Genomic DNA, 14,369 nt, shown 5'->3' on the forward strand with positions numbered 1-14,369 from the left:
TTGGCCAGGAACCTTATACTACTGATTCTAATGCTGGACATTAAGAGTTAGACCAGATATATCAAAATTTAGGGAATCCCTGGGTGGCTCAGCGGTTTAGCGCCTGCCTTTGGCTCAGGGCGCGATCCTGGAGTCCCCAGATCGAGTTCCACGTTGGGCTCCCGGCGTGGAGCCTGCTTCTCCCTCCTCCTGTGTCTCTGCCTCTCTCTCTCTATGTCTATCATGAATAAATAAGTAAAATCTTAAAAAAAAAAAAAAAAAAAGAAAGAAAAGAAAATTTATACAGCATCTACATAAAGACTCAGCTATGATTAAAAAGATGCTTTCCTTAAGATGCAGCCAAGCAAGCCTGATTGCTTCAGCTTAGGCCACATTACTCGGTAACTATAGTGATGACTGGGTATTTATAATTTAGGGCATGAACGACTGTGACCATTTTCAATCCTAAAGACTACATATTTAAGCTACAGAAAGAAATATAGTATTGAGAAACAAAGTTACCAAGTTTTTGTTGGGTTTCCTGAATGATCAAGTCTGTCCCCTTAACCACCAGATTAGTCAGAGTGGTTTGAATCTTCTTTTTAGGAGCAACAGCAGCCGCACTGAAATGACAAGAGTCACCCCCCCAAAGGACAGTCACTAAAATCTAATGCTCTGATGAAAGCACAGAAGTATTCATTTATTACAAACTGTCGAAGCTTCTCAAAGCACTATATAAGGAAACTTTCTTAATACCATAGTCCTACAATATAGGTGCTGATGCATCATGTCAGGCAACCTCCAAGTTTGGTGAAGGCCATTCTGGAAAAGCAGTATGGCAAAAAAAAAATAAAAAATATGCCACCACTTTGATCAAGCAGTCTGGAAATTTACCTTAAAAAATTAAGGACTAGGCAAAAACTTAGGATATTAATGGCGTAAAATATTGTTTTCAATGTTAAAAGTTAGAAATATCATTAATGTTTATCCACAAGGAACTATTTTATCACAGAGCCATGTAAAAAACAATGTAGCTGCTAAAGATAATGCCGTAAATGCATATTCGATAATGAAAGCAGTAATTATTTTATGGTGGGGGGACTGCAAAGTATAGATGCAGTATGATCTCATTTTGTATTACTGGAAACATATCTAGAAGGATATATAGCAAGGAATGATTATCTTACACCTAGTTTTTATTGTCTCCTTTTGGCTGAACTGTATATATACAGATACATCTTTATAATGTAGAACTGCTTTTTGTAGTTTGTGAAAATACAAGCATTATTTTAAATGTGCTTGATATGATAAATTAGGCAAGAGGTGAGAGTTCCCTTGCCCAATTTCTGTGAGCCTAGAAACAAAATGTTTTGTTCTCAACCAGTGGTAGCTCCTTTGTGACAGGTTCCCACTGGCCATGTCCTCAGATGTGCTTTCTATTCTACAGGGACAAGGCCATCGATCACATACTTCAAGGACTCTATGGAAGGCCTGACATGCCCAGGAGAGAGGCTACGAATGTCTGCCTCAGCAGCATCCCAATCCTATGTGAGGCTTCACTGCTATTACTTCACTGAGTTAAACATGGCCTCTAAGAGGTCTATCATTTCAATGTAGGAGTTGTGAGGGAAAGGACTTAGAGGATGCCAACACTAGGACTAGTGGACTTTTAGTGGCCGTATAATCAACCCTGACAAAGTTGCACTATTTACCTTAGAAGCCAAAGAAGTGTGGGCTCTATGTTAAAGACCATCATGACACAACTTACCTAATTTCCCTCCACCTCCTGTGTTTTCCTCTTTCCCTGGGAATAAAGGAGGTCCTTGTCTACCTTGTTCTGGGCAGTGAGTTTATGAAAGAGCAAACCTGTACAAGTCTTCTAGGACCATTACAGGGAAGTACAACCATTTGGTTGTTCTTATAAGGAGACAAGCAAGATCCCTGTCCTGAAAGAAGCCCCAGAGAATGTCTCACACTGAGGCCGCGTACGATGCAGAAGAAACCCCTCCATAGTAAAAACCATCCTGACATAGCCGTTCTTTTAGGCTGCTGCCTTTGCGGGCAAACTTCTTTGGAATTCGTCCTCCGGAGAAGGTGGACTGCAGGTCAGCTCGCCTGGCACTGAGCTTCTTATATTGAGCCTGGATGTGATATTGACAGTACTCACAGTCATTCTGTAAAAGGAAGAGTGTCTGCATCAGGATTATGGTGACATACCCGGGGACAGTGTCAATAAACACTTTCTTTTCTCCCAGCTTCATGGGGTGCTACTGAGTGTAGAGCCCCGCTACTGATCTCCAGGGCCATTCCTCAAGTGCAGCTATGCAGTGACTTCTCTGAAATTCCACTTGAGAGCTCTAGTTGGGTGAAAGAAAAAATGATACTGTTCACCCCATAAGCCCTCGCTCTACCTTGACAATAAAAGAAGTCAGATACACTAGGCCCAATCACCAGGGGATGGAGGAGCGGGGTGGAGAGTGGTTACTTAATGGGTATAGGGTGTTTTTGTGGGGTAGTGAGGTTTTGAAAGTAGAGAGCTGGTGGTTGCACAAGAGGAAACATGCTGAATATATCACTCAAGTGTACATTTTAAAATGGTTAATTACAGGTTATGTGCATTTTACCTCAATACAAACTGATTTAAGAATAAAACAAATCAGGGGTGCCCAGATGGCTCAGTCAGTTAGGTGTTGACTCTTGATTTCGGCTCATGTCATGATTTCAGGGTTGTGAGATTAAGCCCCATGTTGGGCTCCACACTGAGCGTGGAGTCTGCTTAAGATTTTCTCTCTCCCTTTCCTCCTACTCCTACCACCTGCCCCCACCACCGTGCATACTCTCTCTCTTAAAAAAAAAAAGGGGAAACATGCTAACATTCTACTGGGTGAGGCCTTAGATGGGCAACAATAGGGTTTTAATGATCACACTGGTCTGTGGAGATCCATCAAGCACTTTCTTTTGAGACCTCTTTCTCCAACTATCTCCCTCCTGCTATTTCCTGCTCACTAGCTCATCTATTAGGAAGCAAGGAGGGAACTAAAAGGTGATGAAACCAAAACCCGCCATTTAATTTGTTCACAGAACTCTAAGTAGCACCACTTCACACCCACTAGAATGGCTGTCATCGGCAGCACATAGAAACAAGGGTTGGCTGGGAGGTGGAAAAAATGGAACCCTCCTCTCTGCTAGTGAGAATGTAAAAGCCACTTTGGAAACCAGTCTGGCAGTTTCTCAAAAGCCAAAACATGAGGTTACCAGGCAACCCAGAAATTCCAAGGAAACTAAAAACATCCATCCATCTATATAATAAGAATGCTGATAGCAGCACTATTGATAAAATGCCCAATGACTAATGAATAAACAAACTGCTGTACGCATACAATGGAATATTATTTGACCATGAAAAAATGAAATATTGATGCATGTGACAATGTGAACAAATCCCAGAAACATCGTGCTAAGTGAAAGAAATTAGACACAAAAGGTCACGTGTTGTACATTTCCATGACATGCAATGTCCAAAGGAGAAAAATCCATAAAGACAGAAAGCAGAGTAGTACTTACCAGGGGTTGGGGGAAGAAGGTAATGGGGGGGTGACTGCTAAGGAGTATGGGGTTTCGTGGGGGTGAGGTGGGGTCTGAAATTACATAGTGGTGATAACTGCACACCTCAGCATTAAAACTACTGAACTGTACATAAAAGGGTGAATTGTATGGTACATGAGGATCTTAAGTTATGACTTATATTTTAAAAGGCTCTAAGAAAATACAAGTTGGACTTAAAGAAATGAAAATAAGGTTTTCAGTGCATTTCATCATTGTTTGATCTCTGGCACTGCTCAGAATTTAGGGCAAACTAAAAATCTGTCTTCCTTATACCTTCCAGTCAGTTGGCAATAAAAGATCACTTTCCTGAGAGATTAAATCCTTCTCTTGTCCTCAGTTTTTTAAACTGGCAGTTACTAACTACACACCGAATTTTCTTACTTTTGTGCTTTCTGTTATGTAGGAAACTCTGTTCCAAATTGACCATTACCACTATGCTATCTACAATCTAGTCACATTAGATCCCGTCCTCATCAGAAACTATCCCAACAGAGTTGAAACCAACCAAATTAACAGTCTGTGTACACGGCTGTCCATTCTTCTTCTTTGCTTTACAGGTTCCTAGGTCAAGAGCCTCACCCATGATTAAGATCTTCTGAGGATGATCAACAGACAAGCACACCTACAGAGAAGACACAGAATGGGAGTTAAAAGCTGACAAAGGTATGGCCTTTTATCAGCAAGAATGAGTAAGAGGCTGGCTGGTGGGAGTTAGCGAGGCTGTAGCAGTCTATAGGAATTAGAAGCCAGGACCCTATAGAGCAGCTTTAGGAATAGGAGTATAGGAGATATGCTCAATTCTCTATCTAGTATCCATTCTCTCCTGTCTCCTTTGTTTCTGCTGCAGAATTTGGATTTTATTTGCGTGGGCCAACGCTCAGCCTCAGGTGACGGATCCTGTTCATTTTCCCAGCATCCCTTGCAGGTAGTGATGGTCACAGGACTGCGTTCTGGCCAAGGAGACTGATTCAGGAGGTCCCAAAAAAGCAGACAGGGCAGGGCTGGGTCACTCCTGCCTTGAATGGTGGTACGAGGGCAATAGCTTCAAAGCCATGCAGTGACCAAGAGGAGAAGGCTGAGAGGCTCATAGACATTGGCCCTGACATCACTACATTGTCTATGTTGGGATTAATATGTAAGGATGGAAGATCTGTTGCTGTTCTCTGGTAAAAGGAAGAAAAGAAAATAATTTTGATTCTCACTCTCCCTTATTGTATTAATGATAACATATAGTAACAACAAAATGATACTTCTTGCTGGTTGGATGGAGAAAAGGTCTGTTGCTATTCACAATAGATCTCAGGCTATAGCAGCAGGAACCTCTGCTGCTGCTGAGAAGATGAAATCACTCTGGTTCTAAGTTGCAGTTATGGCTGTACAACTAATGGAATCAACTATAAAATCCTGCCTGCTTGATGCCGCCAATGGAGATCTATGAAGAAGATGTAAGGAGACCTGAGCAGAACAGTTTAAAACACTCTAGGAAACTTGGAACTAATGTGGAAAGATTTAATGAAAGCAATCGTTGTGAAACATTTAAGAGTAAACAGAAGTTCAGAATATTGGTGGGTGAGGAACAAACAAAAAGCTAGATTACTGGAGATATATAAAAGCATGACTCAGTTCTGGAGATGGACCAGTTTTTGACAGAATTTGGCTCAGCTGTAAAAACCAGAGAGAAAGAGAAAGAAAGATCATGGAAACAGATTCTTACCTCATCTGAACCATCCTTGGGCTTCATGGGGTTAGCATTGAGCAGACCTATGACAGTACCCTGTTCAGTCTTCCAGAGTTCTTTGTGAACTTCTCCAAATAAGAACAACGACACATACCGTGTCAGGTCACGGAGATCATTCAGTCGCCAGATACTAAATGTTTTCCCCTGGAATAAATATTTACCCCTCTTTTTAATAAATTTTGCACAATGGGCTATACTGTGTTTCAAGTCCTCTACTGTGGGAACATATATAAACATAAACCAGTCTTATTGTATAATCTTGAAAATGCCTGTTTGTTGTGAATTAATCCTACCTCTAGGCTTTAGTATTTACTACCTTTCTCATTTTAGAAATGAAATTAAGACAAGCCAGAAGCACACACGTTAGTGAAGTCTCTAATTCTCAGGTCTAAATCGTCAATGGGATAGCACCACCTTTCTAACTACATGCACACAATATTAAAAGGACCAGTCAAGTTGTGGCACTACCATTTAATGACTTATTGATATAAATTTAGTGGATCTGTTATTTATCACTGATTAATTATATTATTAATATTAATAAAAAGGTGTCAGCTCTGTGCTATTCAATCTTTGCCTAACTTACAAGAAAAACAAAAGCATATTTAAAGACAACTGGTTTATGTTTAACTGTAAAATTTCAGAAGTATTCTATATCTGAAGAAATGCAACTCAAAATGCTAACCACTTACATAAAAATGTCCACTTTCAGTTTTTTTTTTTTAAGGCAAAATAATCTGAATATTCAATCAAGCTATTTCACACAGGCATCCTGGAATGGGTGTGGTTATAGGTTATGCTGAGTTATTGACTGGATTCAAGTGTTTTAACTATGTTTCCATGGATTTGTACAACTCCTTTCTTGGGAGGGTTCAAATAAAATTTTACACCTATCATTTCAAATCATTACAGCCAGTGTCATTAGTCATTACCAGCCACAATACCAGTAGTGACACAATTAAGAACTTAAAAGAACCAGATGTGTTCACTTTCACTTTTAACAGTAAGAGGGCTAGAGCAGGACTTGCAGAACAATATAAGATTGACCAAGATCTCAATTAGAGAATGAAATCAGGATTGTGCATGAGTAAGCCTAGTATTTGAGAGCTGGAAGAGAATTCTGATATAAACAAAAGCCATTTCCTTCCTTTTACAAATATGGAAATGAAAGTACTTAAAGATTAAAGGTCAGGCTAAGTCCACATAGCTAGTGAGAATGGGGCTTAGGATGCAGGTTTACTGACTTCCCACACCACAAAGTCATCTTATTACCTCTCCGTCAACTGCAATTTTAAAATCTGTTAGATATTTTGTAATATGCACTGTGCTGGCACAGTCAGCAATTTCAGAACTTCTGAGGCTGACCTCTTCTTTCTAGAAAGGCTCTTTAGAGGATCCAGGTACTCGACCTCTCCCCCTCAAATGGGATGACAGTATCACAGGGGCAACCCTTGTGCCACCAAAACAATGACCAGTGAAATACGGCAGGAATAATACAGTGAAAAGCCCAAGGACCCTGTACAATCAGGTCTGTAAGTAGGACATTCTTTACGTATTTAACCTTCAGATAGCAATCCAACGATGGTGAGGCAATCTGTGAACTCACTGGCAGCTATTTCAAAATAAAAACTAATAGGCTTGGGGTAGAGAAATCAAGAACATGAATCCCCACGGTCAGCTTGTGATGGAGCAGCTAAGAAATCAGTAAGATGGCTTACACTATTACAACTCTGCGGAGTGATTTTCTTCAATATAACCCCAAAAGTCACCCAGTCTATTTCTTCTAGCTTCTCACTTGCCATCTTTTCCTTGAGCTGAGACAGTCTGATCAGTTTTCGGCCAATCATTTTCTTGTTCATCTCTGTGGAGGACACTCGAGGCCGCCTGGGTCAAGAAACCAGCAATGGTTAGATTATCATTCTAATAAAAGATTACTTAGCACTGTAGCAGGTTGGTTAGAAGAGACGTTACGGATAGAAATATTCTCTGAAGTACTTGTTCTCAGAGAGGCTTAGTTATATAGTATGGACAAGGGAAAGATTTTTATGGCAGATAAATAAAAATAATTTTTTAAAAGATTTTACTTATTTATTCATGAGAGAGACAGAGGCACAGACACAGACAGAGGGAGAAGCAGGATCCATGCAGGGAGCCTGACATGGGATTCGATCCCAGGTCTCCAGGACCACACCCTGGGCTGAAGGCAATGCTAAACTGCTGAGCCACCTAGGGTGCCCAAAGTAAGATAATTCTTAAGGCTAGTTTATCCTTACTTGGATAGAGAACTGGAGCTTATACAGAAAACAAGACTGTACACACTCTAAGTTCTTATAAATGATAACATATGTTATAATAGTCTTTTGAAAGTAATCTCTTTTGACTTTAATACAAAATGAATTGATATTAAAAATAAGATTTAAATTTCATCAATTCTGTAATAATTTCAGAGTCTACAATTTTTTTTTCTTAAAAAGATTTTATTTATTCATGAGACACAGAGAGAGAGAGGCAGAGAGACACAGGCAGAGGGAGAAGCAGGCTCCATGCAGGGAGCCCAATGTGGGACTTGATCCCGAGTCTCTAGGATCAGGCCCTGGGCTGAAGGTGGCGCTAAACTGCTAAGCCACCCGGGCTGCCCAGGGTCTTTAATTTCTAATTGGATTTTTTTAACCCAACATTTTCATATAACAATAAATAAAAGCTTATAATCTAGCTTCAGTTAATATTTTCTTAATCCTAATGACTGGCCAAACATTGGTGGATTTGCAAAAGCTATTTTTCTCTAGGGGAATATTAATACCTATTCCGTACTAGATCATATTATATATTCAAAAACAAAAGAAAAACCAGAATAAAACATGCCTTTTGATTATTTCAAAGATCTTTAGAAATAAAAAGTCATAGAGCTAACTCTGAAGCAATGAAGAATATTCGGGAGAAAAACACTGATGTAGGTAGAGAAATCCTTTTTGTGGCTTGATTTCTGTGAATTAATAGATTACTATCACGTTACTGCCCTTTGGAGTATTTTCAGAGCCTGAGATCCAGGTACAACAATTACAAAGAGATTCAAACAATTGTGGTCCCCTAAATCTGTAGGCCACTCAGAAGCTTGGGCTGACTACTGCATGTACACTTTCATTAGCAACATCTCTCTGTGGGAAATTTCAACAGAGAACTGGTTACAGCAGGCACTATCATCTTGCTGGGGGTGGTTTACCTTAAGACAAAAAAACCCTGCAGTGAAAACCATAGCTCTTACTGTATCCCAGCCCACAGACTGTCTCAGATGTAATTAAGATACTGAATACTTTCTTCTAATTTTGGAGAGTATGGAGTCTTTACAATATGCTTTTACTTCATGGTGGCAGCTTATTCTCCCTCTGCTCAATATTATATAATTTAAGACCTTAGTAGTTTTAGTTTAGATTGACAAGGGTTAGGTGTTCTAAAGGGATTGCACTTAGCTACTCAGATGGACTATACTAAAAGCAATCTGGTCTCAGAGTAAGAATTACTGCTCTGCCCTGGGCTTTGACAGAATAGAGATACAATGGAGTAGTGATATGGAGCACAGAAGATTTGAAAAGCTTTTAACTCAAATGATCCTGGGACTTATTCCTATTTTAACTGAGTATCTTAATTTCCCCACAGTTATAACTGAAGCAAAGGACATAAGTTTGCCTTAAAAGTTATTAGAAAAAGAGCACAGGGTCCTTTTCTTAACATTAGTTACAAGAAGTCACTACTATTCTGGTTAAACTGGATACACCTTTATGGACTTAAAAATAATCTCTATCACAGTTTCTGATTAAATATACTATTATTTACTTGTCCATTTCCCTTTTACAGATACATCATCTTTTATTCATCACTCAAATAAGAAAAAATCGCCTTTAGACATTTCACATGTGAAGTATACTGGATGTTATGGCTAGTCTTACTGCCAACGTTTGCCAAATTAAAGAGATGTTGGTGTTAAGTGGATCTGCTGTACAAACATGTCATTTCTAGAAGGTTCAATCCTTGGGAAGGAGGACAGGCATCTAGTGGGGCATGAGAACCAAGTGAGACGCCTTTACAGTTACTGACCTGAGCCTCAGGCCTGAGAAGGCTTCCACGGAGACTACTGTCTGAGCCGGTTCCCCAGAACTCCTAGGGGTCCCTGCATTTTGACCTCTGGCCATCCCACTAGGTTTGTTTCCAGGAGTAGTTCGGAGTGGTTGAGGGGATGTACTTGTCATTCTTGAAGAGGAGCTTTTGGGCTCTAGAAATTTAACATAAAAGTGAAAGGAAAAAAAAAATCATACTGATCCTTACAAAATTTGTTTATATAATATTGTTTTTTTTTAAATCAACATATGTAATAACCAAATCTTGAGAACAAAGGAAGCCCACAAGACCATTTCTGTACTACCCTCCAAATCTCTGCAGTGCAGTCCGAAAGAACTTCCTGTGACAATGCGAAGGTTTTATACCGATGCGGTCTCATAGGGTGGCTACCAGCCACACGCACCGGGCACTTAAAATGGATGAATGTTTCTAAAGAAATCAATGTCTAATTTTACTGCATCCAATTAAAGCCTAATTAGCCACATGTAGCAGGTGGTGGCTGTACTATAGTGCTGCTTTCAAACACAGTTCCTTTCTGCAATGACATTTCCTGAGTATTCCCCATACAGAGTGCTGTGGTATACTCCACAAGGGAGTAAGATCCATCTTCAGGGAGCAATGATTAGTGATTTGTGTGCAGACCAACCTCTACCTGAAGAAAACCTAAAGTCAGCTCTCGTTTCTGGTTTCATCTCATTCCATTGTTTCATTTGATTTTATTTGTGGTGATGGTGATCTAGGGGAACCAGGGTATTTTATTGCCTTGCTTGCATTAAATATCCCTGTATTTTTCTTCTTCTAGAAGTGTTTGATAATGTTCCTGAAGGTCAGAAAATGTGAATGTTTTCCTTAAAAAATACCACTTTCTTATAAATAACACTGTTGTTTACCCTCAAAGAAACTTTGGGTCACTGCTTCCAAGCTAGGAGCTAGGACAATCCTAGAACTTTAGAATCACTAGAAAGCATACCCATGCCCCACGCCTTAAAACTAAACTTTGGACACGACCTAATGAAATACCTTAGTAATGTCAAAGGTCCTAAAGGAAAGGATGCCATTCATAAGTGGATATGCAGAATATATATTTTATGTCAAATATAAATACAGAGAAGCTGCTATTCCCTGCGATTAGGTCATACGTCACTGCTATTCAAAAGGGCCTTTTTGAACATGAATGGTTAGGAATATGCTGCTTACTCTGAGCTTGTTATCCAGACCATTTTGTCTTAGATCTTCTGAAGAATTATTACCACCATTTGCAAACTGAGGCAATGCAACAAAATCAGTATGTAGGGCTTACATATTTTCTCCATTTTAATTGTGTGCTTATATGTGGGTTGAACTAGAATGATATCTGAGTGTACATTTCTACTCCAGACAAAGAAATCTTCTCCAAAGAATGGACCGTCTGCTTTAATACAACTTGGCTTCAAATAAAACTTAGCCATTTTGAAAGGAATCTGTGCCTTGAACTCACAAGCCCAAAGATTCAATCTCTAGACTGCACGAGAACTCAAGCCAGTAGTTATACTTACAATTCAACTACAGGACTACAGAGTTTAAGAAAACTTCAATTCATTGTTTTAGTGAATATCCACTTTGTACCTAAGGATTTTCTAAGCACTTTGAGATGTAGAAAAAGATTACAAAATACAGCAATGGCTCTCATTCCCAACAAACTTACTTTTCTCAATAGGCAGACAAGACAGAGCTCTGGCCCTCTCCCATTGGCAGAGATGACAGTGCTCCCTGCAGACCGATATGACAGTGAATTTCAAATAGAGCAAAAGTAGTGAAAAACCAGGGAGACCTTGAGTACTATACCTGCAGGTGAAACCTTTGGTGTCCGAGCCACTCGTTTGGTTTTTGGGAGAGCAGGGACATCAAGCTCTGCAGAAAAGCACGTCGACTCCAGAATTCTCTGAACTTTCTTCTCTTTAAGAGGTGGACGTGATGACTTATCTACTTTATTAAAAGAAAAGGAAATTCAGAAAGGGGCTCAAAGGCTATTTTACCAGCAGCTGGATGCAGAAGTAATGCTATAATTTCTTAATAATGGAATTGCATAGTATTCCTAGAATTAACAGTCTGATTACCAGATTTAGGTGGAAGGGGTGAACTTGTAGGCTGTTTAATTGTTGCTATTTCTAGTTGTTTTTGCAAACATTTCATCTGCTCTTGCAACTTCCTTAGTTCATCTAGAAAAGAAAAAATATACTGATTTAAGATCCAGAATAGAAGAAATATTAATACGTGATAAACATGCTGGAATTATTTTTGGTGCCATTCCCCCACCTTGAAACTCTAAGGCAGTATATTCACATACTGAGAACTACCACCAACTTTTGTACCTCAAAGAGGCCCCTCAGAGAAAGAAACTTGGTATTTTCAGTAATCAAGCCTATAATACCTAAGCTGGTTAGGAACTGGTACTACTGACAAATATCATAGATCCATATCCCCAGTTAACAAGTTTTTCGGTATCAGGGAATGATTATTATTTTATAAACTGAATACCATAATTAATATACAATAAATAAGGGCTCTTTTACCATAAGAAACATCCAACCACTGAATTTTATTAGAATTTCAAACTGTGTGAGCCGATGTCGCAAATAAGAAAAGGGCGCTCCTCAAAGCTTCTGTTCAGAAATGGATCTCCTGCCCAAACAGACTGTGGAAGAGCCAGCAGTCTTGACCCTGGCTCCACATACAAATCTCTAAGTAAGATTCTTTGGTAATAGGCACGAAAGATGTTGGAGCCATTGTGGGAAGGACCAATTATAGCTGGCTGACACTGAGACAGGGGGCCTCTACGTGCTGAAATGCCTGCCTTAAGTGTCTTATCTAAGTTCCACGCTTTTTTTTTTTTGCCAAGCCATTTATCTCCACCTGACTCAGCAGCTACTTTGATGAGAACCATCAGGCTCCACCTAGTCTATTTTGAAGAAATTAGAAAAGCTAGTAGTTAGGGCACCTTGCAACTCTTGATTAGTTTTCCCCTGACTGGGAGCAGGAGCGGGGGGGACTCTATTTTCAGGTGACTGCCGTGTGGGAATTTCTTCCTCATCTGTTAAGTCCCCCATATCTCCAAAGAGAGTGGCCAAATTTTCCTTTTGCACTGCAGTCTCTCCCAGTTCTCCATCAGTGGCCTCCTCTGAGTAAGATTCACCATCGTCATCCGCATCAAAGAGCTCATCATAGGCGTCGGGTTCACGATCCTCCTGGGTCAAGGGGTGACTTTCTTCTGGATTACAATCCAAGGCAGACTCATTCTCCTCCAGCAGTGCAGTGAGCAGAGATAAGTCATCTTCCTCCCCTGGGGAAAAAGGATCGAAAATAAACCTGAGAAAAAGTATCAATGGAAGTATCAAATGTGCTTTGGAGAAAAAGCACAGAGAATTAAAACATTCACCATTAATAAGGCAACTGAGGGGGATCCCTGGGTGGTGCAGCGGTTTAGCGCTTGCCTTTGGCCCAGGGCGCGATCCTGGAGCCCCGGGATCGAATCCCACGTCGGGCTCCCGGTGCATGGAGCCTGCTTCTCCCTCTGCCTATGCCTCTGCCTCTCTCTCTTCTCTCTGTGTGACTATCATAAATAAATAAAATTTAAAAAAAATAAAATAAGAAAAATTAAAAAAAAAAAAAAATAAGGCAACTGAGGGACGTCTGGGAAGCTCAGTGGTTGAGCATCTGCCTTTGGCTTAGGGAGTAATTCTGGTCCTGGGATCGAGTCCCACATCAGGCTCCCTGTGAGGAGCCTGCTTCTCCCTCTGTGTCTCTGCCTCTCTCTCTCTGTGTCTCATGAACAAATAAATAAAATCTTAAAAAAAAAAAAAAAAAAAAAAGGCAACTGAAATGACTCTGCTGTCTTGTGTTCATCTTTCCTCTTCCCAAGTGCTTAGTGGGCACCAGGCTAAGGTGGAAGGGGCAGGTATTTTTCATACTTTTTCATTTAACATTGCATATCTGATTGATCTAAATCAAAACACAGACTTCTAGTTTACTTCTTTCAGTTGCTAGATGGCATTCCATAAGACCATCCCATTTTATTAACTCACATTCCAGTTAAGGACAGATGGGCTAGTTCCAACTTTCCCACCACAAACTAGGTGGCAACCAAAAATCTGCCTTGCCATACATGTGAGTTTCCTGAGAATACCTATCAGAACTGGAATTGCTGGACTGCTGGGTATGCATACTTTCCATCTTTCCCAGACACTGTCAAACTGCTCCCGAAGTGGCTATACTCTCACTAGCATTGTATGCAAGTACCATTTCTCCCTTACCCCTTCACTAATATCTTTCACTTCAAATTTCGTGCTAGTCTGATGATTTTAAAAGGCATCTCATTGTTCTGATTTGCATTTCCAGAAATCTCACAAAGCAAAGAATTGTTTACTGTATTGGCCCTTTGGATTTCTTCTTTCTTGATTTGCTTATTTTCTGTGACCGTTTTTTCTATTTGGGCATTAATCCTTTATAAATCTGAGCCATTTTAAAGCAAAGACATCAAGGATATTTCATGCATCCTCTTCCCTTCAAAGACAAGGGCTGACGTCCAGAGAGGTCAAAGGCCTGTTCAGGGCCATGTGTGGTGAGACAGGTCAGCACAGGATCCTGGCTTAGGATGGAGATATCCAGGCTAGCAAACAGTATTCTTCCCACCACTCTGCACTCTCATCAGATGGAAAATGACCAGTAGCCAAACTTATGGCCTAGAATCTGATAAAAGGGTCTAAAGTTTGAAGTCAAAGGTTGCATAATAATTTGAATTGCTTACTCAACAAACACTCCATAATTGCAGGGTGCAGCAAGACAGAAGAGGCAGTCTGGCTCCCTGTGCAAGGGGTGAGACTGCCACATTGCCTCAAGACTGCCAAAAGACCCTCCTCTGTCTTGTTCCCAGCTGTGGAAGAGAGCACACCCTAAA

At 40.2% G+C, this 14,369-nt stretch overlaps 1 protein-coding gene across 16 annotated transcripts in view; it reads right to left on the reverse strand.

The window, feature by feature from the left end:
- The window catches only part of MCM10 (minichromosome maintenance 10 replication initiation factor), a 107,817-nt gene that overhangs the window by 89,644 nt on the left and 3,804 nt on the right, over window positions 1–14,369 (reverse strand). For 10 of the 16 annotated variants that reach the window (XR_012030977.1, XM_072825798.1, XM_072825796.1 and 7 more), the window contains exons 3-12: window positions 12,852–13,025; window positions 12,414–12,755; window positions 11,533–11,634; window positions 11,261–11,401; window positions 9,416–9,590; window positions 7,042–7,207; window positions 5,300–5,467; window positions 4,091–4,207; window positions 1,954–2,153; window positions 502–602 (exon numbers count right to left, since the gene is read on the reverse strand). Coding sequence is in view for 15 of the 16 variants with exons in the window: in XM_072825798.1 (XP_072681899.1) it covers window positions 502–602; window positions 1,954–2,153; window positions 4,091–4,207; window positions 5,300–5,467; window positions 7,042–7,207; window positions 9,416–9,590; window positions 11,261–11,401; window positions 11,533–11,634; window positions 12,414–12,755; window positions 12,852–12,969 (1,630 nt within the window). In the remaining variant the exon portion in view is untranslated. The remainder of the gene's footprint in view (window positions 1–501; window positions 603–1,953; window positions 2,154–4,090; window positions 4,208–5,299; window positions 5,468–7,041; window positions 7,208–9,415; window positions 9,591–11,260; window positions 11,402–11,532; window positions 11,635–12,413; window positions 12,756–12,851; window positions 13,026–14,369) is intronic. The other 6 variants (XM_072825800.1, XM_072825802.1, XM_072825801.1 and 3 more) reach the window with 4 other exon arrangements.

The sequence above is a fragment of the Canis lupus genome, chromosome 5 (assembly GCF_048164855.1).
Source record: "Canis lupus baileyi chromosome 5, mCanLup2.hap1, whole genome shotgun sequence".
Lineage (NCBI taxonomy): Eukaryota > Metazoa > Chordata > Mammalia > Carnivora > Canidae > Canis > Canis lupus.